Here is a 27,742-nt window from a genome sequence, read left to right on the forward strand (position 1 = left end):
CCTTCGGCTGAAAAGAGTAGGCTTAAGAGCCCTGGTGGATGCCCTATCATCCTAAAAGGACTAAGAGGATTAAGTCAAGCAAGTCAAGTAGTCACTGTTTTAACTCAAGGAATTTTATCAATCAAATTATTCATTCCAGTAAGGAAATGGTATTTGTTTGGATCAAGGGTAATATAAGGGAATAAAAGGAGTACACCCGTGTTCAAAACAAAGGCCCCAGCTCTTGACACCATGAAGTTTTTCCCCACACATAAATTATACCGGTGCGATTACAAATCGGATGAAGAGGAAGAATTGGATGTAACGGCATCCGATACAAGGTCAGATTGCTCTAAACTGTAAATCACAAAGAAAGAAATGGTACTAAGTTGTCCCACATCTCCCTGATATACAGTGCATTCGGAGAGTGTTCAGACCTCTTGACTTTTTCCACATTTTGTTACATTACAGTCGTATTCTAAAATGGATTAAAACCGACACACAATCTACACACAATAACCCATAATGACAAAGCAAAGAACAGGTTGACATTTTTGCACATTTATAAAAAAGAAAATATAAAAAAATATCACATTTACATAAGTATTCAGACCCTTTACACAGTACTTTGTTGAAGCACCTTTGGCAGCGATTACAGCCTCAAGTCTTGGCTTTGACGCTACAAGCTTGGCACACCTGTATTTTCTCCTATTCGTCTCTGCAGAGTTGGATGGGGAGCGTCGCTGCACAGCTATTTTCAGGTCTTTTCAGAGATGTTCGATCGGGTTCAAATCCGGGCTCTGGGTGGGCCACTCAAGGACATTCAGAGACTTGTCCCGAGGCCACTCCTGCGTTGTCTTGGCTGTGTGCTTAGGGTCATTGTCCTGTTGGAAGGTGAACATTCACCCCAGTCGGAGGTCCTGAGTGCTGTGGAACAGGTTTTCATTAAGGATCTCTCTGAGCTCTAGCAAAATTCCTTTGACCTCATGGCTTGGTTTTTGCTCTGACATGCACTGTCAATTGTGGGATCTTATATAGACAGGTGTGTGTCTTTCCAAATCATGTCCAATCACCTGAATTTACCAAAGGTGGTCTCCAATCAAGTTGTAGAAACATCTCAAGGATGATCAATGGAAACAGGATGCACTTGAACTCAATTTTGAGTCTCATAGCAAAGGGTCTGAATACTTATGTAAATAAGGTATTTCTGTACCAATTTTTTTTTAACCTGTTTTCACTTTGTCATTATGAGGTATTGTGTGTAGATTGATGAGGAATTTTTTTTACTTAATGCATTTTAGAATAAGGTTGTAACATAACAACACGTGGAAAAAGGGAAGGGGTCTGAATACTTTCCGAATGCACCGTAAATGAATATAAATAAAAGAATGGCACCCTACAGATCACTTTGCTCCATCTTCTCTCGACCAAAACGCAGTTTCTCAGGAACAGTCTGTGTCAGGAAGGTGAAGCGGTCCCTCTTCAGGTGTTGACCAGGTACCTGCTCCAGCCCTATCCCCAGGTAATCTCCTTCTAGTCCGTACTGTGGCCACTGAACCAGGCCGGCCCCATTAGGAGACCTACACACACACACACACACACACACACACACAATTGTAAATAATACTCTGTTCCTACATATTCATTTCGTTCTACAGATACAGTGGCAGCAAAATATATTAGCACCCTTACACTTTTCTTAAATAGTTGTCAAATAAGTTAGAATTTTTTTAACAATTGTGACGTGGTGGAGTTGGACCCAGGTGCAGAGAATGGACCAGACGAGGAATCAATGGTTTAGGATAAACGTAAATACTTTACTGAAAATAAGGTAACAGAAGGATCACAGTAATACTGAAAAAACAACAAAGGAGAGACTCACCGATGGAGAGGAGACACTCACCGATGCCCCCAACAGAGAGCAGAAGGTCTTCCAATACCGCGAGACGAACCGGGGCCCCCGATCATGTGAGACCATGTCCTGGGGAAGTCCGTGTAGTCGAAAGACATAGGTAATCATGAGATCAGCGGTCTCCTTCGCTGATGGCAACTTGGGTAAGGCGATGAAATGGGCTGCCTTGGAGAACCGATCGACGACCACCAGGATAGTGGTAAGCCGTTGAGATGGAGGTAACCCAGTTATAAAGTCTCCCGACAGATGAGACCAGGGCCAGCTGGGGATGGGCAGAGGTTGGAGTAACCCGGTTGGTCACTGATGTGAAGACTTGCTTTGGGCACAGATGGAACAGGCCGCAACAAAGGATCTCACATCCTCATTGATGTTGGGCCACCATTATTTCTGCCTCAGGAACTCTAGTGTCCGATTAACCCTTGGATGCCCAGTTAATTTAGAGGAGTGTCCCCATTGTAGTACTCGGGACCGGGCTGATCGCGGAATGTAAAGTCTGTTAGTGGGTCCCCCACCGGGGTCAGATTCTCAGGTCTGGACCGTGGTCTCAATACTCCATATCACAGGGGCCACAATGCATAAGCTGGGGATGATGGGCTCGGGGTCTCTCTCCTCGTTAGAGACATCGTGTTGGCAGGACAGGGCGTCTGCTTTCTGATTCTTGGATCCCTGGTGATAGGCTAGTGTGAAATCAAATCTGTTAAAAAACAGAGCCCACCTAGTCTGGCGAGCGTTCAACCTCTTGGCTTCTTGAATGGAGATCAAGTTCTTATGGTCCGTCCAGATCACAAAAGGATGAGGTGCCCCCTCCAACCAGTGTCTACACCCCTCAAGGGCCCACTTGACTGCCAAGAGCTCCCGGTTGCCTACATCGTAGTTGCGTTCTGCTGGCGAGAACCGTTTGGAGAGAAAGGCGCATGGGTGCAGTTTCTTGTCCTCCTAATTCTGCTGTGAAAGGACCGCCCCCACTCTGGTGTCCAAGGCATCCACCTCCACCACAAAGGGACAAGTCAGATCAGGATGAACGAGGATGGGTCCAGAGGTGAAACGTTCCTTGAGCTCCATGAATGCCCTGTCAGCCTCGGGGTCCAGCAAAAACAGGTCTGGGACTTACGGGTTAGGACCGTGAGAGGCGCTGCCACCACACCAAAGTTGCGTATAAAACGCCTGTAAAAATAGGCAAACCTGAGGAACCTCTGGACCTGCTTGAGTGAGGTGGGATGGGGCCAGTCGGCGACCGCCTCAATCTTAACAGGATCCATTTGGATGCCTGCAGTAGAGATAATGTGACCCAGGAAGGAAACTTGGGATACGTGGAACTCTTCTCTATCTTGACATACAGTTGACTCTGCAGGAGGCATCTCAGGACTTGGCGAACATGCAGTATGTCTTCTTGAAGGGTCTTGGAGAAGATCAGGATCTCATAGGCGGTAAACAAAAATGAACCGATTCAACATATCCCTAAGAGTGTCATTGACCAATGCTTGAAAGACTGCCGGTGAGTTTGATAATCCGAAGAGCATGACTAAATACTCATAGTGGCCACTAGGGGTGATTCTCACCAGATTGTAAGTGCTGTGGAGGTCCAGTTTGGTGAAGAAAGTCAGCGGACATCAGGGGTAGGGGGTAACGATTCTTGATTGTAATTGTGGCCGCTTGCCACTTACTGAAGGCCTCCCGGAGGTCGAAGTATTTGGGAGGGAGAGAGGAGAAGTCTTGGTCTTCAATGGATGCAGGAGAACACAGTGAGGCTGTTGGTGGGGGTCTGAGACATTTAGTCTGGCAGTCCTTATCCCAGTCTAGTAGGTGACCTGTGGACCAGGAAAATATTGGGTTATGTAGTGTTAGCCAGGGGTACCCTAGGATAAGGGGGTTCTCGGGAGCCGTTATCAAAAGAAAACTAAGAGTCTCTGAGTGATTCACCCCAACTTGCAGTAGAATGGACTCTGATATTCCACCTGGCCGGAGCCAATTGGGCGTCCATTGAGGGCTTGAATCTGCAGAGGGATGGGACATTTCACGCAGGAGATTTGTAATTTGAAGTCTTGATCAATGAAGTTATCTGTGGCCCTGGAGTCCACGAAGGCTTGTGTCTGTTGCTGACGGTTGTCCCAGTTGAGGATTGCGGGTAGTAACAGACGGTGACTGGGTAACCGGGAAGTAACTGAACAGTTAGTCAGGGTCTCCCCTTGTCCTGGTGAGCCCTGGCGTTTCCCGTCAGCTCTGGGCAGGTAGCACGGAGATGACCGCGATCTCCACAGTAGAGGCAGCAGCCTTCGCGCACGCACCTGTCACGCTCTTGTGGGCTCAGACATTTGCGTCCCAGTTGCATTCGCTCGGCAGGTAGCCTAGTAGTTAGAGCGTTGGGCCAGTAACCGAAATGTTGCTGGATCGAATCCCTGAGCTGACAAGGTACAAATCTGTCGTTCTGCCCCTGAGCAAGGCAGTTAACCCACTGTTCCCCGGGCACTGAAGACGTGGATGTCGATTATGGCAGCCCCCCGCACCTCTCTGATTCAGAGGGGTTGGGTTAAATGTGGAACACACATTTCAGTTGAAGGCATTCAGTTGTACAACTTTCCCTTTCCTCAATGCTGAGTTCGGAGGGGCAGCCACTGGTCTGGCCCCCTGGTGGAGTCTGAACAGTCGGCTTGCTGCTTCTCTTCCGCCGACTGGGTGGTCGAAGACTCGACGCAGCTCAGCAGTTAAGGCTAATATGAAGCTGCAGGTTGGTGGTTGCTGTTCCCACATGGCCGTTGCTCATGGCAGGCCCTGCCCGCGAGCAGAGAGATGATGTAGGCAATCATGGCCCGATCGGTGTGGAACAAGGAGGAATGTAGATCGAACACCAGAGAGCACTGAGTGACGACTGTTGGAGCATGACCTGTACGTCAAGGCTGAGAAATGCCTGTTCTTTCAGCAGGCCGTCTCCTTCCTAGGGTATTGCATTTCCACCTCAGGGGTGGAGATGGCGAGTGACCGCATTTCAGCCGTGCGTAATTGGCCGACTCCCACCACGGTAAAGGAGGTGCAGCGGTTTTTAGGGATTGCCAATTACTACTGGAGATTTATCCAGGGTTTTGGCCAGGTGGCGGCTCCCATTACCTCACTGCTGAAGGGGGGTGCTGTACGTTTACAGTGGTCGGCTGAGGCGGACAGGGCTTTTGGGCACCTAAGGGATCTGTTTACCTCGGCTCCCGTGCTGGCCCATCCGGATCCCTCTTTGGCGTTCATAGTGGAGGTGGACGCGTCCGAGGCTGGGGTAGGAGCCGTGCTCTCTCAGCGCTCGGGCACGCCACCAAAGCTCCGCCCCTGTGCCCTCTTCTCGAAGAAGCTCAGCCTGGCGGAGCAGAACTATGATGTGGGGGACCGGGAGCTGTTGGCTGTGGTTAAGGCTTTGAAGGCGTGGAGACATTGGCTTGAGGGGGGTAAACACCCTTTTCTCATCTGGACTGACCACCGCAAGCTGGAGTACATCCGGGCAGCGAGGAGGTTGAATCCTTGTCAGGCAAGGTGGGCCATGTTTTTTTACCCGTTTTGTGTTCACCCTGTCCTACAGACCAGGTTCCCAAAATGTGAAGGCAGACGCACTGTCCCGGCTGTATGACCCATCTCTGTGTGTGGAGTAAAGGTGGCCTAGAGTTTTTTTTCCCTCTGGTTGCACATGTAACATGGTGGTAGAAATGAGGTAAAATGTATGTAAGTTTGCCTGCATTAAAGTCCCTGGCCACTAGGAGCACCGCCTCTGGATGAGCATTTTCTTGTTTGCTTATGGCCTTATACAGCTCGTTGAGTGCCAGCATTGGTTTGTGGTGGTAAATGGACAGCTATGAAAAATATAGATGAAAACTCTCTTGGTAAACGGTGGCAGATGTCAGCATTTGAAGTCAGCGTTCTTGTGACAGCGTGTATTAATTTCACGTTGCATTTTATGTGACGTTCCACAAGTAAATGAGTCAATTTATGATGAGGTTGAGCAGTGCTTGATATTGTATATGTCGTTCCACAGACCTTAAACCTAAAATTGCAGTGATAATTAATGGCTGGGGTCAATTAAGTTTATTGCTGTTCTCCAAATAGCGTCTTTAGTTTTTAAATTGTGTCGAAATGCAGTCAATGAGCTTCAACTTCCCTCACACCCCACTTTGCCATACCCAGGTTTAGCTGAACTGACGTGACTGTGGTTACAAAAAGTATTTTTCAGCAGGCAACATGGCCAAAGGCTCTGCAACCAAGTATTAGCTATTGGATGAAAATAATTTTGTCCTTGCATTTGGTTTTCTTTTCTACATTTTAATTTTAAACTTAAGTTTCTCAAAACTAAATTAGTTCTGCAATGTTGAAAATCCAATCACAATGTGTGGAGATCCAATTTTTTCTACTTATTTTAGAAGAAATTGGAAATTATTTAAGAAAAGTGAACGAGTGCAAATATTTTTGGCCGCCACTTTATTTTCTGGAAACTGATGAAGATCAGCTCCTTACCCTGTACGAGCAAAGTTACCCCAGTAACTCATCATGATTCTGCTTAGTTGTTCATCTTTCTCTGCACAACCTGAGAAAAAAAGTGAGTTGTTGGTGGTGAGTGATTGTATGAAATAGAGTATTTATGGAGAACTTGGGGAACTGGATTGATGACATGTAGTACAATAGATTCAAGGTTGAGGTTAATTCCTTTACCATCCATTATAAAATATGACGTGAAGCATAATCCAAAAACAAACATAAGCTCATCTCCGTGGTCAGACCCAACAAAACTCGGCCTCATCTTCTTAAACATGCTGGCAGTTTGCTGGAACTCATACAGGTACACAGGCACACCTGCATCTGTTGTGTGGGATAAGACAGCAACATTTAGGTTAATTGGCCTCTCTGGAAATAGACATGAATTCTGTACTGAGACCTCAGAATGTGATTTCTGATATTCAGTGCATTCGGAAAGTATTCAGACCCGCTCACTTTTTTGACATGTTGCTACTGTAACGGCAGTCGTACAGAGGGGACCAAGGCGCAGCGTGTAGAGTGCTCATATTTACTTTATTAATGAAACACTTAGCAAAAACAACAAAACGACCACCAACAGTTCCGTCAGGTAACAAATACAAAACGGAAAACAACTACCCACAAAAACCCCATAGACAAACCCCAACTTAAATATGATCTCCAATTAGAGACAACACGAACAAGCTGCCTCTAATTGGAGATCATCCAAACTCAACCTAGAACTAGAAAACCAGAACAAAACATAGAAACAAAAAACATAGACTGCCCACCCATATCACACCCTGACCTAAATAAACAGAAAAACACAACTCTCCTAGGTCAGAGCATGACAGCTACATTACAGCCTTATTCTAAAATGGATTAAAATGATTTTTTCCCCCTCATCAATTTACACACAATACCCCACACTGACGAAACAAAAACAGGTTTTTAGAATTTTTTGTAAATGCATAAAAATGATAAAAAATCAAAACAAACATTGACGCAACTTTGGCAGCGATTACAGCCTCGAGTCTTCTTGGTTATGATGCTACAAGCTTGGCACACCTGTATTTGGGAAGTTTCTCCCATTCTTGTCTGCAGACTCTCTCAAGCTCTGTCAGGTAGGAAGGGGAGCGTTGCTGCACAACTATTTTCAGGGGATGAGATGTTCGATCGGGTTCAAGTCCAGGCTCTGGCTGGGCCTCTCAAGGACATTCAGAGACTTGTCCCGAAGACACTCCTGCGTTGTCTTGGCTGTGTGCTTAGGGTCATTGTTCTGTTGGAAGGTAAACCTTTGCCCCAGTCTGAGGTCCTGAGCGCTCTGGAGCAGGTTTTCAACAAGTATCTCTCTGTACTTTGCTCTGTTCATATTACTCTTGATCCTGACTAGTCTCCCAGTCCCTTCCCCACAGCATGATGCTGCCACCACCATGTTTCACCGTAGGGATGTTGCCAGGTTTCCTCCAGACGTGACACTTGGCATTCAGGCCAAAGAGTTCAATCGTGGTTTCATCAGACTAGAGAATCTTGTTTCTCATGGTCTGAGAGTCCTTTAGGTGCCTTTTGGCAAACTCCAAGCGGGCTGTCATTTTCCTTTAACTGAGAAGTGGCTTCCGTCTGGCCACTTTACCATAAAGACCGGATTGGTGGAGTGCTGCAGAGATGGTTGTCCTTCTGGAAGGTTCTCCCATCTCCACAGAGGAACTCTGGAGCTCTGTCACAGTGACCATCGGGTTCTTGGTCACCGCCCTGACCAAGGCTCATCTCCCCCGATTGCTCAGTTTGGCCGGGCGGCCAGCTCTAGGAAGAGTCTTGGTGGTTCCAAACTTCTTCCATTTAAGAATGTTGGAGGCCACTGTGTTCTTGGGTACCTTCAATAATGCAGAAATGTTTTGGTACCCTTCCCCAGATCTGTGCCTCGACACAATCCTGTCTCGGAGCTCTACGGACAATTCCTTCAACCTCATGGCTTGGTTTTTGCTCTGAAATGCACTGTCAACTGTGGGACCTTATATAGACAGGTGTGTGCCTTTACAAATCATGTCTAATTAATTGAATTTACCATAGGTGGACTCCAATTGTGATCCAATTACAATCGTGTCTCATCACTGCAACTCCCTAACGGGGTCGGGAGAGGCGAAGGTTGAGTCATGCATCCTCCGAAACATGACCCGCCAAACCATGCTTTTTAATACCCGCCCGCTTAACCCGGAAGCCAGCCGCACCAACGTGTCGGAGGAAACACCATTAAACTGACGACCGAAGACAGCCTGCAGGCTCCTGGCCCGCCACAAGGAGTCGCAAGAGCTCGATGAGTCAAGTAAAGCTTCCCGGCCAAACCCTCCTCTAACCCGGACGACACTGTGCCAATTGTGTGCCGCCCTATGGGACTCTTGGTCACGGCTGGTTGTGACACAGTCCAGAATTGAACCTGGGTCTGTAGTGACGCCTCAAGCACTTTGATGGAGTGCCTTATACTGCTGCGCCACTCAGGAGGCCCCTTGTTTTTTATTTTTAAGAAATTTGCAACAACAAACAAAGTTTCATAATATTGTGTGTAGATTGATATTTAATCCATTTAGAATAAGACTGTAACGTAACAAATGTGGAAAAAGTCAAGGGGTCTGAATACTTTCCGAATGCACTGTACCAGTTCTAATCTTGAACTCTCTGGGCCCTAGTGCTCTTACCTCTGTGGAAGTTTGCCGTTTGGAGGGCAGGAATGGTAAACATAATGTCCCCAACCAGCTCAGTGAACCCATCGCGGTTTTTCACCCGATTTCCAGAGGTTCCCAGGTATTCATCTGCTATCAGCTCAGTTATCCACTGATTCTTGGGCTGAATGAGACAACAACCATTCAGTGTAGCCACATCATGTATTGTAATCAGTAGTTAGACAATATCATCTGAGTGATGGTGTGCTTTTGTCTTACATCAGGGTAGAACATTTCCATACTGCGCATGACCTTCACCCGGTCCACTCCATCCTCCCAACCTGGAGGAGCAAATAACTATGGGAGAAAACACATTACTACTTGTCTAAAATCCACATTCTTTTCACTATTTAAAGAGAAAAAGAGGAGTACAAATCCTTACAATTTAATAAATCAACTCATCTTTGGCAATAATACGTTAAAGGGGAAATTCATTCAGATTTAGTTATTTTATTCTTTAATCTAATATCCCCACCATGAGCGTAATCCTGATTTGAGATGCGTGCGTGTAACTGGCGTCACTGTTCTAGTTTAACAGCTTTGCTTCCTCCCTCAACTTGCCTCTGACTGGGCTTGAACTAGGGTACGCTGCCTCGCGAATACATGTGACCACCTGCTTGACAATGTACAAACCAGTCGCACCACTGAAAATGATCTGATTCAATGGCACCATTTCAAGTTGTGAATTTATCCAGTATGATCTTAATATGGTACATACACTTGATGCGTAAATCATGCAATGGTGTAAATGGAAGATAAAAGTAAAATTTGGGTTGTGCAAGCATTGAGCAAGCGATGTGTCCAACCCGGAGTCAAACTGCACTGAACAAAAACATAAATGTAACATGCAACAATTTCAAAGATTTGACTGAGTTACAGTTCATATAAGGAAATCTGTTAATTGAAATGAATTCATTAGGCCCTAATCTATGCATTTCACATGACTGGGAATACAGATATGCATCTGTTGGTCACAGATATCAATTGTGTTCATTGTCCGTAGCTTATGCCTGTCCATACCATAACCCCACCACCACCATGCAGCACTCTGTTCACAATGTTGACATCAGCAAACCGCTCACCCACACAACGCCACACACGCTGTCTGCCATCTGCCCGGTACAGTTGAAACCGGGATTAGTCCGTGAAGAGCACACTTCTCCAGCGTGCTTGTGGCCATCGAAGGTGAGCATTTGCCCACTGAAATCGGTTATGATGCCAAACTGCAGTCAGGTCAAGAACCTGGTGAGGATGAGTAGCACGCAGATGAGCTTCCCTGAGATGATTTTTGACAGTTTGTGCAGAAATTATTCGGTTGAACTAACCCACAGTTTCCTCAGCTGCCAGGTGGCTGGTCTCAGACGATCCCGCAGGTGAAGAAGCTGGATATGGAGGTCCTAGGCTGGCGTAGTTACATGTGGTCTGTGTGGTTACATGTGGCTGATTGGACATGTAAATGAACATTCAATTCTCTGGCAACAGCTCTGGTGGACATTCCTGCAGTCAGCATGCCAATTGTATGCTCCCTCAAAATGAGACATCTGTGGCATTGTGTTGTGTGACAACACTGCACATTTTAGAGTAGCTTTTTATTGAGCCCAGCACACGGCGCATCTGTGTAATGATCATGCTTCTTGATATACCACACTCGTCAGGTGGATGGATTATCTTGGCAATGGAGAAATGTTCACTAACAGGGATGTAAGCAAATTTGTGCACACAATTTGAGAGAAATAAGCTTTCTGTGCATATGGAAAATGTCTGTTCCCGCTCCTCGTACTAGCCTTGGGGTGCGTGTCTCCAGTCTGGTACCTCCACTACCAGCCCCACGCACCAGGCCTCCAGTGCGTCAGCCCAGTCCCGAGCTTCCGACGACAGTACCTCGTCCAGAGTGTCCGGCAACAGTGCCTCGTCCAGAACTTCCGGCAACAGTGCCTCGTCCAGAATGTCCGGCAACAGTGCCTCGCCCAGAGCTTCCGGCGACAGTGCCCCGTAGAGAGACGGCCCACTGTCCGGAACCAAGAGAGATGGCCCACTGTCCGGAACCAAGAAAGACGGCCCACTGTCCGGAACCAAGAGAGATGGCCCACTGTCCGGAACCAAGAAAGACGGCCCACTGTCCGGAACCGAGTGAGACGGCCCACTGTCCGGAACCGAGTGAGACGGCCCACTGTCCGGAACCGAGTGAGACGGCCTACAGTCAGGAACCGAGTGAGACGGCCTACAGTCAGGAACCGAGTGAGACGGCCTACAGTCAGGAACCGAGTGAGACGGCCTACAGTCAGGAACCGAGTGAGACGGCCTACAGTCAGGAACCGAGTGAGACGGCCTACAGTCAGGAACCGAGTGAGACGACCTACAGTCAGGAACCGAGTGAGACGCCCTACAGTCCGGAACCGAGTGAGACGGCCTACAGTCCGGAACCGAGTGAGACGGCCTACAGTCCGGAACCGAGTGAGACGGCCTACAGTCCGGAACCGAGTGAGACACCCTACAGTCCGGAGCTCCCAGAGTCGCCCTACAGTCCGGAGCTCCCAGAGTCGCCCTACAGTCCGGAGCTCCCAGAGTACAGTCCAGGGTCTACAGTGACACGCTTCAGGCCGAGGTATTCAGTAGGGGTGGACTGGTTAGGTGGGGGACTAAGGCCTGAGCCTGAGCCACCTCCACTGTAGGAGGTTTGGGGAGGGTGGGTGTAGCACGGGAGCTGTCGGTGACGGCAGCCACCCTCCCTTCCCTCACTTTAATTTAGGGTGTATTTGTTTTATATGGTTCGGGGTGTGTGTTTATGTAGAGGGGTGTTTGATTTATGTATTCCGGGGTTTTGGTCTATGTTCTATGTTTGTATATTTCTATGTCTGTTCTAGGGTGTTTAATTCTATGTTTAGGTATTTGGGATTAGGGCCTTCAATTGGAGGCAGTTGTTTATCGTTGCCTCTGATTGAAGATCCTATAATTAGGAGTTTGTTTGTTTTGGGAATTGTGGGAGGTTGTTCTTTGCATAGCTGTGTGTTGCCGGCAAGACTGTTTGTCGTCTGCTCGTTTTCTTTTGGTAAATAAACATGAGCATTCATGTACCCGCTGCGCCTTGGTCTATTCACTACGACGGCCGTTACAGAGAGACCGTCTTCATCAGCCTAACATCTAGCACTGATTGTTGAAACAAATTCAAATCGTCTTTCAAAATCAACTCACCTTTGCTAACAGCCAGCCACCTTCGTTGTCATTGGCTCCAGTCATAAACGGCACCTTGTGCATCTCATGGTTTTGAGAAATCTCCATTGCCGATTTGGACAAGAACTGCCCGTCAGCAGTCACACCAAAGAATAGCATTTGATTCTTTAAAAAGACAAGATTGATAAAAAGTGAGAAAAACATGTTAACAAGACATTACAAACAAGCAGAGGACCTCTAGAAAATGTGGCTGCAAAACATTACCAGATGAAAGGGAGTTGGTTATCATAATCTTTGATATTACCTTCTAATACTCATGAAACAATAATAGTCTATGATGCAATCTCTATCCACATCATACCTATTTCCTGTCACAATATGCACATTTCTAGGCTCAGTGTTTTCATTCATCTACCTCCCAATGCAGAACAGCAGAATATGTTAATATGCTGGTTGTTTTGTATGTACACTGCTCAAAAAAATAAAGGGAACACTAAAATAACACATCCTAGATCTGAATGAATGAAATAATCTTATTAAATACTTTTTTCTTTACATAGTTGAATGTGCTGACAACAAAATCACACAAAAATAATCAATGGAAATCCAATTTATCAACCCATGGAGGTCTGGATTTGGAGTCATACTCAAAATTAAAGTGGAAAACCACACTACAGGCTGATCCAACTTTGATGTAATGTCCTTAAAACAAGTCAAAATGAGGCTCAGTAGTGTGTGTGGCCTCCGCGTGCCTGTATGACCTCCCTACAATGCCTGGGCATGCTCCTGATGAGGTGGCGGATGGTCTCCTGAGGGATCTCCTCCCAGACCTGGACTAAAGCATCCGCCAACTCCTGGACAGTCTGTGGTGCAATGTGGCGTTGGTGGATGCGAGACATGATGTCCCAGATGTGCTCAATTAGATTCAGGTCTGGGGAACGGGCGGGCCAGTCCATAGCATCAATGCCTTCCTCTTGCAGGAACTGCTGACACACTCCAGCCACATGAGGTTTAGCATTGTCTTGCATTAGGAAGAACCCAGGGCCAATCGCACCAGCATATGGTCTCACAAGGGGTCTGAGGATCTCATCTCGGTACCTAATGGCAGTCAGGCTACCTCTGGCAAGCACATGGAGGGCTGTGCGGCCCCCCAAAGAAATGCCACCCCACACCATGACTGACCCACTGCCAAACCGGTCATGCAGGAGGATGTTGCAGGCAGCAGAACGTTCTCCACGGCGTCTCCAGACTCTGTCACGTCTGTCACGTACTCAGTGTGAACCTGCTTTCATCTGTGAAGAGCACAGGGTGCCAGTGGCGAATTTGCCAATCTTGGTGTTCTCTGGCAAATGCCAAACGTCCTGCACGGTGTTGGGCTGTAAGCGCAACCCCCACCTGTGGACGTCGGGCCCTCATACCACCCTCATGGAGTCTGTTTCTGACCGTTTGAGCAGACACATGCACATTTGTGGCCTGCTGGAGGTCATTTTGCAGGGCTCTGGTAGTGCTTCTCCTGCTCCTCCTTGCACAAAGGCAGAGGTAGCGGTCCTGCTGCTGGGTTGTTGCCCTCCTACGGCCTCCTCCACGTCTCCTGAGGTACTGGCCTGTCTCCTGTTAGCACCTCCATGCTCTGGACACTACGCTGACAGACACAGCAAACCATCTTGCCACAGCTCGCATTGATGTGCCATCCTGGATGAGCTGCACTACCTAAGCCACTTGTGTGGGTTGTAGACTCCGTCTCATGCTACCACTAGAGTGAAAGCACCGCCAGCATTCAAAAGTGACCAAAACATCAGCCAGGAAGCATAGGAACTGAGAAGTGGTCTGTGGTCACCACCTGCAGAACCACTCCTTTATTGGGGGTGTCTTGCTAATTGCCTATAATTTCCACCTGTTGTCTATTCCATTTGCACAACAGCATGTGAAATTTATTGTCAATCAGTGTTGCTTCCTAAGTGGACAGTTTGATTTCACAGAAGTGTGATTGACTTGGAGTTACATTGTGTTGTTTAAGTGTTCCCTTTATTTTTTTGAGCAGTGTATATTTTAATTAAGTTTGGTTTTCATTGCATTTTTTATTTAACTTTTTATTTTTCATATCTGAGTTTTGACCACATACAACATGCATGCTGACTCACTGTTGCAGGACTGTGATGGCAGGTCTGTTTGTTGGGCTTGGATAGACAGCTACCATCACAGTCCTGCAACAGTGGCTAATGTGTTGTAATGTGTTGGCTTTTTTGTTTCACCTAACAGTTTTTGTTTCACCTGCCGGTTCCTGTAAGGATAGGGACTGTGTGTGGAGATGGGAGGCTGATGAGGCTCATAGTGGGGACTTTTCTGGACCCTGGCTGAGGTATGGTGTGCTTTGGCACTTCAGCATCCACGAAGGACTAGATACCTTCAGAGGAGTGGCTATTGCAAAGGAACTGTGAATGTCCTGGGCGGAAAGGTGCCCTGATAAAAAGCTCCTGACCTGTCTGTCAGACTGACCGTTTTCCCCCTGGCTGTAACATCAATTCCCCCTCTGCTCAAGCCTTGTCCAACTGTTCCACTCAAGCCCTGCCCAACAGCTTATTTCAAGTCAACTGCTCAACAGCTTATATATTTAGTTTATTGTGTTTTAGTATCATATAAAATCATACAAAACATTAAGAACACCTGCTCTTTCCATGACATAGACTTTCCAGGTGAATCCAGGCGAAAGCTATGATCCCTTATTGGGTCACTTATTAAATCCACTTCAATCAGTGTAGATGAAGGGGAGGAGACAGATTAAATAAGGATTTTTAAGCCTTGAGACAATTGAGACATGGATTGTGTATGTGTGACATTTAGAGGCTGAATGGGCAAGACAAGAGATTAAAGTGCCTTTGAATGGGATATGGTAATGGTTACCAGGCGCAACCGTTTGTGTCAAGAACAGCAACGCTGCTGGGTTTTTCATGCTCAACAGTTTCCTGTGTATATCAAGAATGGTCCTCCGTCCAAAGGACATCCAGCCAACTTGACACAACTGTGGGAAGCATTAAAGTCAACATGGGCCAGCATCCCTGTGGAATGCTTTTTACACCCTGTAGAGTTCATGCCCTGATGAACTGAGGCTGTTCTGAGGACAAAAGGGGGTGCAACTCAATATTAGGATGGTGTTCTGAATGTTTTGTACAGTCAGTGTATTTTCACACTGTAAATTGTACTCGCAATTCTCATGTCCTCATTACAACTCATACATGTTGTATGATGCTAAGTATAACCAAATTTTAAGATTGATGTTCTTCCCAAAGACATAGCTAGAACCCTGGCAAGATATGATACTGTCCGGGATATCCCACCTGTTTCTGAATGTTCATAATGTGATCAGCGGTCAACTTCTTCACACAGTCTGCTATCTTCTCTGTGTTGGTGCTTTCACAGCCAATCAGGTTTGCCACCGTCTACGAGACAAGACCAATAGAATAAAACGTCATGGTTGTAATGACTATCAGGACATTGATGGATGACAACTATAGATTTGTTTAAATATGTGCAATGGTATTTATGTCTCTCAGAGTACTGAGTTTGGTGGAGAGAAAGTTTTAAAATACCTGTGCCACAAGCAGGGGATTGGGATTGAAGAGCATGGTCATTGCTGCGGTACCACTTTCGGCTATCGCACCATGGAACAGACCAATAGACAATGGAGAGAGAAGCTAGTGATGAAAAAAAGACAAGAATCAAGAAGCTAATTAAGATAGTGATGTCTCAAAACATAAAACCTATATTTCCAGGACACTCCAATTAGCATGATATGTTATGTTTCGTATGGTATGTATTAATTTCTGAATGTCCATCATCCATTTCGCATGATATGTTACGACAGTGGTTCGCAAACTAGGGCCGAGAACCCATGTGGGGTCGCCTGATATGAAAATGGGGTCATGGGAGAATTTCCAAAATCCTGAAGAAAAAAATATATATAATATTGTCTTTGTATCTCAAAATCATTGTAATGTGGTTAGCCTTAAAAATTGAAATGAAAATTATTCAAATCTAAAAGATACAATTCAACCAGAGAGCACCCTTAGATCATGGGAAAAGGCTGTGCTTGACCGTTGCACTTGAATCATTCCCACCATGAATGGCTAGGCCCGCTTCGCTATGAAACCACACACTATTGCAGGGACTTTGATATTACCGCAATTGATATGGTCAAAACAATGTGTGGGGAGGCAGAGGTACAGAAACTCACATCAATACCTTTGTCAGATAGCACCGTTAAACAAATAATTAATACTATTGCTAGCAATCAAGAGGAAACTGACTGAACGACTCAAACTCCCCAGCTTTTGCTCTCCAAACGGATGTTAGCTGTGAGGGCCGGAATGCCCATGCATTGACTTTTGTTCGCTGTACATGTCAGTGGATGCTATTCACGAGGACATATATGTCTCAGCCTCCAGTATTTATGCTGCAGTAGTTTGTGTGTCGGGGGCTAGGGTCAGTCTGTTACATCTGGAGTATTTCTCTTGTCTTATCCGGTGTCCTGTGTGAATTTAAATATGCTCTCTCTAATTCTCTCTTTCTCTCTTTCTTTCTTTCTCTCTCTCGGAGGACCTGAGCCCTAGGACCATGCCTCAGGACTACCTGGCATGATGACTCCTTGCTGTCCCCAGTCCACCTGGCCGTGCTGCTGCTCCAGTTTCAACTGTTCTGCCTGCGGCTATGGAACCCTGACCTGTTCACCGGACGTGCTTGTTGCACCCTCAACAACTACTATGATTATTATTATTTGACCATGCTGGTCATTTATGAACATTTTAACATCTTGACCATGTTCTGTTATACTATCCACCCGGCACAGCCAGAAGAGGACTGGCCACCCCTCATAGCCTGGTTCCTCTCTAGGTTTCTTCCTAGGGAGTTTTTCCTAGCCACCGTGCTTCTTTCACATGCATTGCTAGCTGTTTGGGGTTTTAGGCTGGGTTTCTGTACAGCACTTTGAGATATCAGCTGATGTACGAAGGGCTATATAAATAAATTTGATTTGATTTGACATATTGTTTTGTATCACGATTCCCGAGCATGAAACGGCAGAAGGGATGTTCAGTATGCTGCGTGGTTATATTAACGAAAAACAGATGGCATATGTGACCCAATTCATGAAACTAGGCTTATGTCGCAAGTCACGACAGGAGAGCTGTTTGAACGTAAAAACATTTTTTTTATCAAAATGCGTTTTTTGGCAGAAATGCCTTCTCGAACATGTGAACTTTCATGTGCCTTAATAACAAACTTGCATGCCATCTGTAAATATGACAGAAACCTTCCCACTAGCCATGATTGGCTGAGATAATGAGTGGGCTGGACATGCCGAGAGAAGAGTTCGGATTGGTCAGCCATACAGAAGGCTTCTGTCTATTTGAGCTGGTCAGCCTGTGTTGGTAATCCTAGGTTCATTGTTTACCTAGCTAGCTATATGTATTAAGCTAAAGTGTAATGTTAGCTAGCTAACGTTAGCTAGCTAACGATGTAATCCGTTAGCTAGCTAACGTTAGCTAGCTGGCTCCCTAGCTGACATTGTTATTCGAATCCCAGAGCTGTTTGCTTTGCTAGTTACAGCCTAATGTTAGCTAGCGAACATTGAACCTGGTTGGTTAGCTCCCACCATATTCATGCAGTGTAGTACGACATGATTTGGCACTATGTTCATTGTTGTTTAACTTCCTGACGTTAGCTGGCTGGCTCGTTAGCTAACGTTACGTGATGTGCGATTTTACACGTTGTTTACCAAGCTAGGTTCATTGTTTACCTAGCTAGCTAGCTACATGTCTTAAGCTAAAGTGTACTATTAGCTAGCTAGCTAACGTTAGCTGGCTGGCTCCCTAGCTGACATTGTTATTCATATCCCACAGCTGTTTGCTTCGCTAGTTAGAGCCTAACTTTACCTAGCTAACATTGAATCTGGATGGTTAGTTCCCAGCATATTCATGCAGTGTACTGTGGTAACAACCTGATGTGGCACTATGTCCAATGTTGTTTAATTAACTAGCTAACTTTAGCTGGCTGGCTCGTTAACTAACGTTGCGTGACGTGTGTTATTTTACAAGTTGTTTACCTAGCTAGGTTAATTGTTTACCTAGCTAGCTATATGTCTTAAGCTAAAGTTTACATCACGTTTTGAATATGGCCGATGTCAGTAAACATCTGCAGAGAAGCGTAATGAAATTGTTGCAGGCTGTTTTCATGTTGTCCATTGGTAAACAAATAATCTGCCAGAGCATCAAGTGTGCTCTCTGAACGCTCCGAGGTCGAAACAAGATGGGTGGGGCTAAAGCTGAAGAGGGTGTGAACAATGCTGAATGGGTGTAGATAAAGAACAGCTCTTCACTAGATACCAAAACATTCAAAGGTCATTTTCTCATAAGTGAGTTTACAAGTTTATCATCTTTCAAAGCAGAATTACTTTCCCATTGTTCCTCAACAATGCAGTATGATATTCCATTTTGTAGCTCTGAGTCTCTACTTTTATCCAATGTAAAAAAACACAATTTCAAATTTTGCTACATAAGACCGAATCCAGGTGGTGAGTCACATATGGGATTGAACAGTGGACTTTTGCACAGATGGGGCTACATCTATCATGGGACGGTGGGCAGGCCTCTGCACTCTAGTTATGAATGTGTTTCCCTCTGCCATATGGACACATTGTATGATACACCGAGAGCAACTGGCAGAAAAAGAGTGCAGCAGGTAACTTCGATTGTAAACTATATCAAACCACATTCACTGCACGCAGGTCTGTTGGCAAACATTTGTGGAGATATGGGATCAGAGCATGACAATGTTCTATTTCACACCAAGGCTTGGTGGTTATCGAGGGGGAGTGTTGGAAAGATTTTTCGCATTGAGAGAGGAACTTTGTCATTCACATCGGATGTAAAAAAAAACAGACTTGGTGTCACGTCCTGACCAGTAAAGGGGTTATTTGTTATTGTAGTTTGGTCAGGACGTGGCAGGGGGTGTTTGTTTTATGTGTTTCCGTTTTTTTTGGTTAATGTTCTATGTTAGTAGATTTCTATGCTCGTTCTAGTCTTTCTATTTCTATGTTTAGTTTATTGGGTTGACCTTCAATTGGAGGCAGCTGTTCCTCGTTGCCTCTAATTGAAGGTCCTATTTAGTAGGGGTGTTTTTTCAAGGGTTTTTGTGGGTAGTTGTTCCGTGTTTAGCGTTTTGCCTGACAGGACTGTCTTCATCGTCATTGTTTGTTATTTTGTTTTGTGTTCACGTTCCTTCAATAAAAGAAGATGAGTTCACACATTCCCGCTGCGCCTTGGTCCCATCTTTACGACGAACGTGACACTTGGTTAACGTTCTGTGTAATGAAAATGAAATAACAGAAAACATCATCAGTAAGTGTCCCACAAGAGTGACAACTGCTCACCTCCAATGCTTGGAAGAGCACTTTGGGATGGACCTACGTCCCAATCCGTTTGACTGTGATCCTGGCTCATTTGACATTCCGGTAATTTAAATCAAACAGCTGATCGAGCTGTCATGTGACCGATTGCTGTAGACAACGCATTCACGGGTCACAACAGAGGAGTTTTGGTTCCTGGCTCAAAGGGAATAGCCTGGCGTCTCCCTCTGAGCATTAATGACGCGTTCAAAACAACTGGGAACTCGGAAATCTCAGACATCAGTGCGTTCAAGACAACTGGGAACTCGGAAAGAAACGAGCTCCGGGTGGGAAAAAATATTTTCAACGGACATCCAACTCGGAATTCCAACTAGGGAACTCGGGACTCTGTCTAGAGCTCTGACTTTCCAACCTAAAGATCATTGACGTCATGATCTGACCTCGTATTTTTACGAGACACGTATTTTTACGTGTCTTGAAAGCACCATAAAATGTATTGTAGGCTACCCTTCACCAGCTCATATCTGTGTGAAGCTGGATTCAGTGCTTTTTCCTGCATCAAACCAAATATTGATCCAGGTTGGATGTGACAGCAGAGGTGAGTTGCGTACTGTCGACCACGCTCACTGACATTGAGAAGCTCCGCCATATCCCCAAATAAAAAAGTAAACATCGGTTGTTGATTTTTTTCAGATATCAAAATGGGGTCATGGGCCAAAAAAGTTTGGGATCCCCTGTGTTACGAAATACAATTTGTATGATACTGTATGATTGGAATTGCAATTTGTAAAATATGTTACGATTTGCAAAATTATATGTTACGAATTCCAATTTGTTGCAACATAAATTTCACCTGAAGTAACCTTCTGTCCTATGTAACCATTCCAAATGGAACATATCATACTAATTTGAGTGTCCCGGATTTACCTATACTATGTTATGTCTAGTCTATGAGACCAGGCAGATATTTCACTCAAAATATTATGCAATATACTGTATTGATGGAAATATGTTTTCATACAAAATTATTTGGTAAAATAAGTGTTACAATATATAAATTATAGACAAATTGTTTGATGCATTATATTTTACAGTTTACATAAATTGCTAAATATGTAATATATTTTGTGTGTGTGTGTGTGTGTGTCCTCACCAGTAACGATACACTTGCTCCACCAGCAGACTCTCCAAATATGGTGACCGACTTGGAGTCGCCCCCAAAGTTGTGGATGTGCTCCTGGACCCACCGCAAAGCTTCCACCTGGTCAATTAATCCCATGTTCCCTGGGGCATACTTGTCTCCTGTGCTGTATGGAAAAGATGGAAAACCAGTAAAACAAGCCCAAAACAGTGACATGTTTTATTTAACTAGACAAGTCAGTTAATAACAAATTCTTATTTTCAATGACAGCCAACCCCTGCCAAATCCTCCCCTAACCTGGACGATGCTGGGCCAATTGTGCGCCACCCTGTGGGACTCCCGATCACGGCCAGTTGTGATACAGCCCGGGATCGAACCAGGGTCTGTAGTGACACCTCTAGCACGAGATGCAATGCCTTAGACCGCTGCGCCACTCGGGATCCCTATTTTCAACCAGTAACTATCAGGAAATAACACTGATCACACTTTGGCAGTGTTAGTTTCATCAGCTGTTGTTCAAAATGATACAAAACACAAGAAAACTAATTTTGGACTGCACTGGGCCTTTAACAGTATATTTTCTTTCCTCACAGGTCCTTACTGGCACTTGAACTTGGATCCTCTGCCTCGCAAAATCACACTACAGTATGTTCTTAGCCAGTTACGCCATGGCAAAAATATCAGTTCAGCAACTCAAGTGGAGACAAATCCAACACTTGTATAGGGGCAACCGTGCAATGTTAAGAAAGGCCAAATCACCTTTACGGAATGTCAAACCAAATAATCAAGTTGATTTGACCATGACATTTAGAAAATTGCACGGTTGTCCATATCACTTCCATTGATGTCTAGTTAGCGGAGGCTAAAGTTAGCTGACATTTGTTGTGGCTGTTTAAAGAAAAGCGAACCATGGATTAGTTTCTCCTGGCTCATAGACTACTTTCAGGGTGAGGAACCAGTTGTGAAATACTGCACATCCAAATCAAACCAAATTTTATTTGTCACATGCGCCAAATTCAACAGGTGTACACTTCACAGCAAAATGCTTACTTACGAGCACATTCCCCCAACAGTGGTGCAGAGTTAAAAATTAAGACAAAAAAATAAATAAGGAAATCGTAACGCAACAAAAACAATAACGAGGCTATATAGAAGGAGTACCCCTTTAAAATCTCCAATTGTGTGTAGTTCTGTAGTGGTTCCAGTCTTACCTGAAGAACCCCAGCAGTCCCAAACGGTATTGAATCAGCACCACAACCACATCCTGGTATGCAGCCAAAACAGAACCATCATATCCTGATGCAGAGCCCATGATGAATCCGCCACCATGGATCCAAACCATGACCTGAGAAACACAAGAAATACATGCTGAAAAAAGTAAATACCAGCTGCATTTAGATTCACTTTGCACTTATCATCGTACATATGTTGTATTATATTGTTTCAGGTTTTTTGTATTTTTAAACTTATTTTATGTTGAACTCAAATTGCCCTTCGGGGACAATAAATATTTACTGAGCTGAACTATGCTTCTGTGTGGCCTAGTAACCTTTGATAATCTGGAAGTTTTTATCGTTAACCTTGACTAATGATGAAAACATATTCCCTGCACAGCTTCACTGCACATTGACAAGTATTCCACTAAGCATGATTCATTCTGTCACACCCTGGCCATAGAGAGGGTTTTATTCTCTATTTTGGTTAGGCCAGGGTGTGACTAGGGTGGGCATTCTATGTCCTTTTTCCTATGTTTTTGTATTTCTTTGTTTTGGCCTGGTATGGCTCTCAATCAGGGACAGCTTGTCAGGGATTTCTTCATCGTCAGACGATATGGCGAAATCATCGTCGGAAAATGAGGACCAATATGCAGCAGAGTTGAGATAGTTCATTTTGAACGTTTAATAAACTCAAAACGAACATACAAAATAACAAAACGAACTCACTGTCACGGCTGTCTGTAAGAGGGAACCAAGGTGCAGCAGAGGATGTGCTCATCATTAGAATTTTAATTCAAATAAACAAGAGAACACTACAAAATGACCAAAACGACAGCAAACAGTCCTGTTAGGAAAATACTCAAACAGAAACAATTACCCACAAAACCCAAAGGAAAAACATGCTCCTTATGTGTGACTCCCAATCAGCAGCAACGAGCTTCAGCTGTGCCTGATTGGGAGCCACACACGGCCCAAAACAAAGAAATACCAAAACATAGAAAAAGGAACATAGAACGCCCACCCAATGTAACACCCTGGCCTAACCAAAATAAAGAACAAAAAACCCCTCTCTATGGCCAGGGCGTTACAGTACCCCCCCCCAAAGGTGCGGACTCCGGCCGCAAAACCTGACTCTGAAGGGGAGGGTCCGGGTGGGCCTTCTTACGGCGGCGGCTCAGGTGCGGGACGTGGCCTCTGCTCCACCCTTGACGTCGCCCTCTTAGGTGGCGCACCTGGCCGCGCCGAAGGTCTGGTGGGCGACGCTGACTGCGCCCGGCTGGCGGGCGGCAATGGTTGCGCCCGGCTGGCGGGCGACCCTTGTTGCGCCCGGCTGGCGGCCGGCGATGGTTGCGCCCGGCTGGCGGGCGGCGATGGTTGCGCCCGGCTGGCGGGCGACCCTTGTTGCGCCCGGCTGGCGGGCGACCCTTGTTGCGCCCGGCTGGCGGGCGACCCTGGCTGCGCCCGGCTGGCGGGCGACCCTGGCTGCGCCCGGCTGGCGGGCGACCCTGGCTGCGCCCGGCTGGCGGGCGACCCTGGCTGCGCCCGGCTGGTGGGTGGCGATGGTTGCGCCCGGCTGGCGGGCGACCCTGGCTGCTCCGACGGCACTGACCCAGGATTCACCAGGCTGGGGAGACATGACAGAGGCCTGGCCCTAGGCGTAGGCACAGGACTCACCGGGCTGGCGGGCGTCCCTGGCCACTCTGGCAGTTCAGGACAGTTGAGACCCACTGGAGGCCTAGTCCTGGGAGGTGGCACAGGACGGACCAGGATGGGGAGACCCACTGGAGGCCTAGTCCTGGGAGGTGGCACAGGATGGACCAGGATGGGGAGACCCACTGGAGGCCTAGTCCGAGGAGGAGGCACAGGATAAACCGGGCTGTGGGGGAGCACTGGAGTTCTGGTACGGACACTCTTTACCCACACTCCAGGCTGAAAGCCCACTTTGGCCCGGCACAGGCGGTGAGCAGGCATTGGGCGAACTGGACCCTCCCAGCGCTCTGGAGACACAGTGCGCAACGCCGGCGCAGGATAACCTGGACCGAGGAGGCGCACTGGAGACCAGACGCGCTGAGCTGGCACCATCCGCCCTGGCTCGATGCCTGCACTCGCATGGCACTTGCGGGGGGCTGGTATGTAGCGCACCGGGCTTTGAACGCGCACTGGGGACACCGTGCGCTCCACAGCATAACACGGTGTCCTACCAGTACCACGCTGCTTCCGGTAAGCACGAGGAGTTGGCTTAGGTCTACCACCTGACTCTGCCAATCTCCCCGTGTGCCCCCCCCCAAAAAAATTGTGGGGCTGCCTCCCGTGTCCGTTGAGCTCCCTCGCCTCGTACCAGCGCCTCTCAGCTCTCGCCGCCTCGATCTCCCACTGCGGGCGGCGATACTCCCCAGCTTGAGCCCATGGTCCTTTCCCATCCAGGATTTCCTCCCAAGTCCATGACTCCAGATAGCTTTTCTCCTGGTGCCTCTCCTTGTGCTGCTCCTTCCTCTGCTGCTTGGTCCGTTGTTGGTGGGTAATTCTGTCACGGCTGTCTGTAAGAGGGAACCAAGGTGCAGCAGAGGATGTGCTCATCATTAGAATTTTAATTCAAATAAACAAGAGAACACTACAAAATGACCAAAACGACAGCAAACAGTCCTGTTAGGAAAATACTCAAACAGAAACAATTACCCACAAAACCCAAAGGAAAAACATGCTCCTTATGTGTGACTCCCAATCAGCAGCAACGAGCTTCAGCTGTGCCTGATTGGGAGCCACACACGGCCCAAAACAAAGAAATACCAAAACATAGAAAAAGGAACATAGAACGCCCACCCAATGTAACACCCTGGCCTAACCAAAATAAAGAACAAAAAACCCCTCTCTATGGCCAGGGCGTTACACTCACGATATACTGACAGTCCTGTTAGGCTCATACATGCTAAACACGAAACAATCTCCCACAATTAAACAGACAAACACACCCAACTAATATAGGACTTCCAATCAAAGGCAACACCACACAGCTGCCTTCAATTGGAAGTCCACCCCAATTAACCAAACATAGACATACAACTAACTAGATCAACATAGAAATACGTAAACAAGGAACAGTGCCCAAAAACCCCGGAATACTTAAATCAAATGCCCTTTTTAGAAAAACACCACCCCTAACCTCATAAAACAAATACCCTCTGCCACGTCCTGACCAAACTACAATACCAATTAACCCTTATACTGGCCAGGACGTGACACAGCTGTACATTGTTGTCGCTGATTGGGAGCCATACTTAGGTAGCCTGTTTTCCTTTGGGTTTTGTGGGTGGTTTTAATTTCTGTTTAGTTCATGTTAACCTGACAGAACTGCTGGCTATTGTTCTCTTGTTTTGTTTATAGTGTGTCAGTATAATAAATACAAATATGAGCACTAACCATGCTGCCCCTTGGTCTACCTTTAACGACGGCCATTACACATTCACTACGATAGCTGACTGAAAAAGTAGGATTATTTATCATAATACAATTCACTAGCCTACACACACACACATCGCCGATGAGAATAACATTAAAGCACTAAAATGTTTTTTTTAAACCCAGTAGGCCTACCGTAATACAGGAAATATCATCTTTATTATTAAATTCTGCTACTACCGCGGTGTGACCTAGCTTTCTGGAGCCCGCAACTCTATATTGTTTCAACAGCATCACTGGGAAGTCAATCAACTGTTGGCTATATGTGTCTGATATTACTTACATGAAGCCTTGTTTTCTCAGCAGGTTTAACTGGAGTGTAAATGTTGAGATAAAGACAATCTTCTGACACCTCTGGGATTTCCACTGTCATGGACAAATTGGAGTAAAGGTCTTTTGTAATTTGTCTGTCTTGAAGACACCTGAAAAACATAAAACTCATTGAGAAGTGTGATTTTATTCAATCTCATTGTTTGTCTAACCCTTATTCAAATAACCAGAACTTGAGCTGAATTGTTTGGTCATGACCTTGCTGGGTCTTACATGAGAGGCTGCTGGGTGGCGTCCCTTACTCCCTCCCATCCCTCTACAGGCTGGGGCGGGGCCAGTCTCAGGGGGCCAACAGGTGGTTTGGCAAACGGCACACCCAGGTAGGCCTGAACCACCGTCTCCTTCCCCTTTACGCTCACATACTGCCCTCTCAGTCCCCCCAGTTTGGTCTGGACCACAGGTGCTGTTGAGATGTTAAGCAGTACGGTTACTCCTTTTCATTGAGTAAAAATTGGTTTCACAACACCATTTAAAAGTGTATAATCCAGTATGTTTATCCAGGTCATATACCATTCTTGTGGACAACTCATGTCAACAGCTTTGAATGTAACCCTCTGTCTATAGTGTATATATGTGCTATAGCAATAGGCCACAGTATGTCGAAAGTACCTCTCCCATAGCACTAGCTTAAAATGTTTTTTATTTTTATTGCATGAACACAAAGTACATTATTGCATGAGGAAAAAATCCAGAACAAATTAGGGATTATTAGACAAAGAAAATACATAAATAACTATAAGGGGGTTATATTTCAAGGGATATGGAATTTCCATTGGAGCAGAGAATGGTCACATTAAATTAAAAGGTAGTGAGACATTGACTGACAGCAATTACTTCTCAGATGTTTTGTAAATTAATAATGAATCGAAAATGCCTTTCCAGTCGCATGTATATGATATTTACCTATATTAATGATCACATTTATTAAGTCAGAAATGTTATCTTGAATACCATCCATATAAAAACGATAGGAGTGGTATTTCAGGAATTACCTAAATCAAGTCTCCAAAAACCTTGTGCTTATTTCTATCCCATTATAAATGTGTTATTAAACTGTCTGGTCACTTCTGGAATAGACACCGGCGGGAATGCACTTTTAACCAATCAGCATTCAGGATTAGACCCACCCGTTATAATGCAGGAGTCACATCAGTTAACACAATTTTAATTAACATTCTACATTACCATGGAAATGATTGCATCATAATACCAGGCAGTCATTGCGAGTGGATAAATTAGTTTACCAGTCAAATTGCCATGGTTAGAGGTTCCAAGCCTGTCCTATTCATGCTATTTCTATGTGTGCTGCTGCTGCATAGTGGTCATTCAGTCAGCTGTTCATTCGACCCCCCCAAAATATATTTTTCCGGGTTATGACAGTTATTTTATTTTCATGGCGTCTTCATCGGTTACAGGGTTATACGGTAATTGTGCCAGCCCTAGCCTATAATGTGTGAACTTAACTATCAACCTGCTACACAACCTACGGTAGTTAGGCAACATCCTGTATCTTCTATATTTCCTGACCACAGTTGTTGGCCCATGCAATATTTCGATGACTGTTATCAGCTTACTTACCATTGGATTCGGCCAAAGTATACAGAAATAGTAGGCCAATTGACAGGGAAAGTCTCAGTAAGCCTGTAGGTTCCTTCATTGCCGCAACATTCAATGATTTGAGTGCTCAGCGACACGCCTATTGTTATGCAACCCCAGACCTCAACTGAATGCGGGAAAGAATTGTACTGAAAGGATTTGCTTAGGCTTTATAGTTACCCTTACAGGTGTGCTGTTTACCTTTGTACCTAATAGGGAAGGTGGGGAAATTCATTGTTGGTGTGAGTGGTTGTCCTTATATGACCAAAGCCATGACTTTGAGGTCATGTCAATTGCGTATGTACACTCAGCAAAAAAATAAATATCCCTTTTTCAGGACCCTGT

At 45.7% G+C, this 27,742-nt stretch overlaps 1 protein-coding gene across 1 annotated transcript in view; it reads right to left on the bottom strand.

Annotated features, from left to right (window-relative positions):
- Positions 1-27,536, bottom strand: part of ces2b (carboxylesterase 2b) — a 40,814-nt gene extending 13,278 nt beyond the window's left edge. Inside the window, exons 1-13 of the mRNA XM_029758775.1 lie at positions 27,380-27,536; positions 26,015-26,204; positions 25,755-25,893; positions 22,010-22,143; positions 20,811-20,964; positions 15,846-15,950; positions 15,594-15,695; positions 12,280-12,423; positions 9,307-9,384; positions 9,064-9,211; positions 6,569-6,715; positions 6,374-6,443; positions 1,380-1,559 (exon numbers count right to left, since the gene is read on the bottom strand). Of these exons, the coding sequence (XP_029614635.1) occupies positions 1,380-1,559; positions 6,374-6,443; positions 6,569-6,715; positions 9,064-9,211; positions 9,307-9,384; positions 12,280-12,423; positions 15,594-15,695; positions 15,846-15,950; positions 20,811-20,964; positions 22,010-22,143; positions 25,755-25,893; positions 26,015-26,204; positions 27,380-27,458 (1,670 nt within the window). The 5' untranslated portion in view covers positions 27,459-27,536. The remainder of the gene's footprint in view (positions 1-1,379; positions 1,560-6,373; positions 6,444-6,568; positions 6,716-9,063; positions 9,212-9,306; positions 9,385-12,279; positions 12,424-15,593; positions 15,696-15,845; positions 15,951-20,810; positions 20,965-22,009; positions 22,144-25,754; positions 25,894-26,014; positions 26,205-27,379) is intronic.
- Between the last annotated feature and the right edge of the window lie 206 nt (positions 27,537-27,742).

Source organism: Salmo trutta, chromosome 7 (assembly GCF_901001165.1).
Source record: "Salmo trutta chromosome 7, fSalTru1.1, whole genome shotgun sequence".
NCBI lineage: Eukaryota > Metazoa > Chordata > Actinopteri > Salmoniformes > Salmonidae > Salmo > Salmo trutta.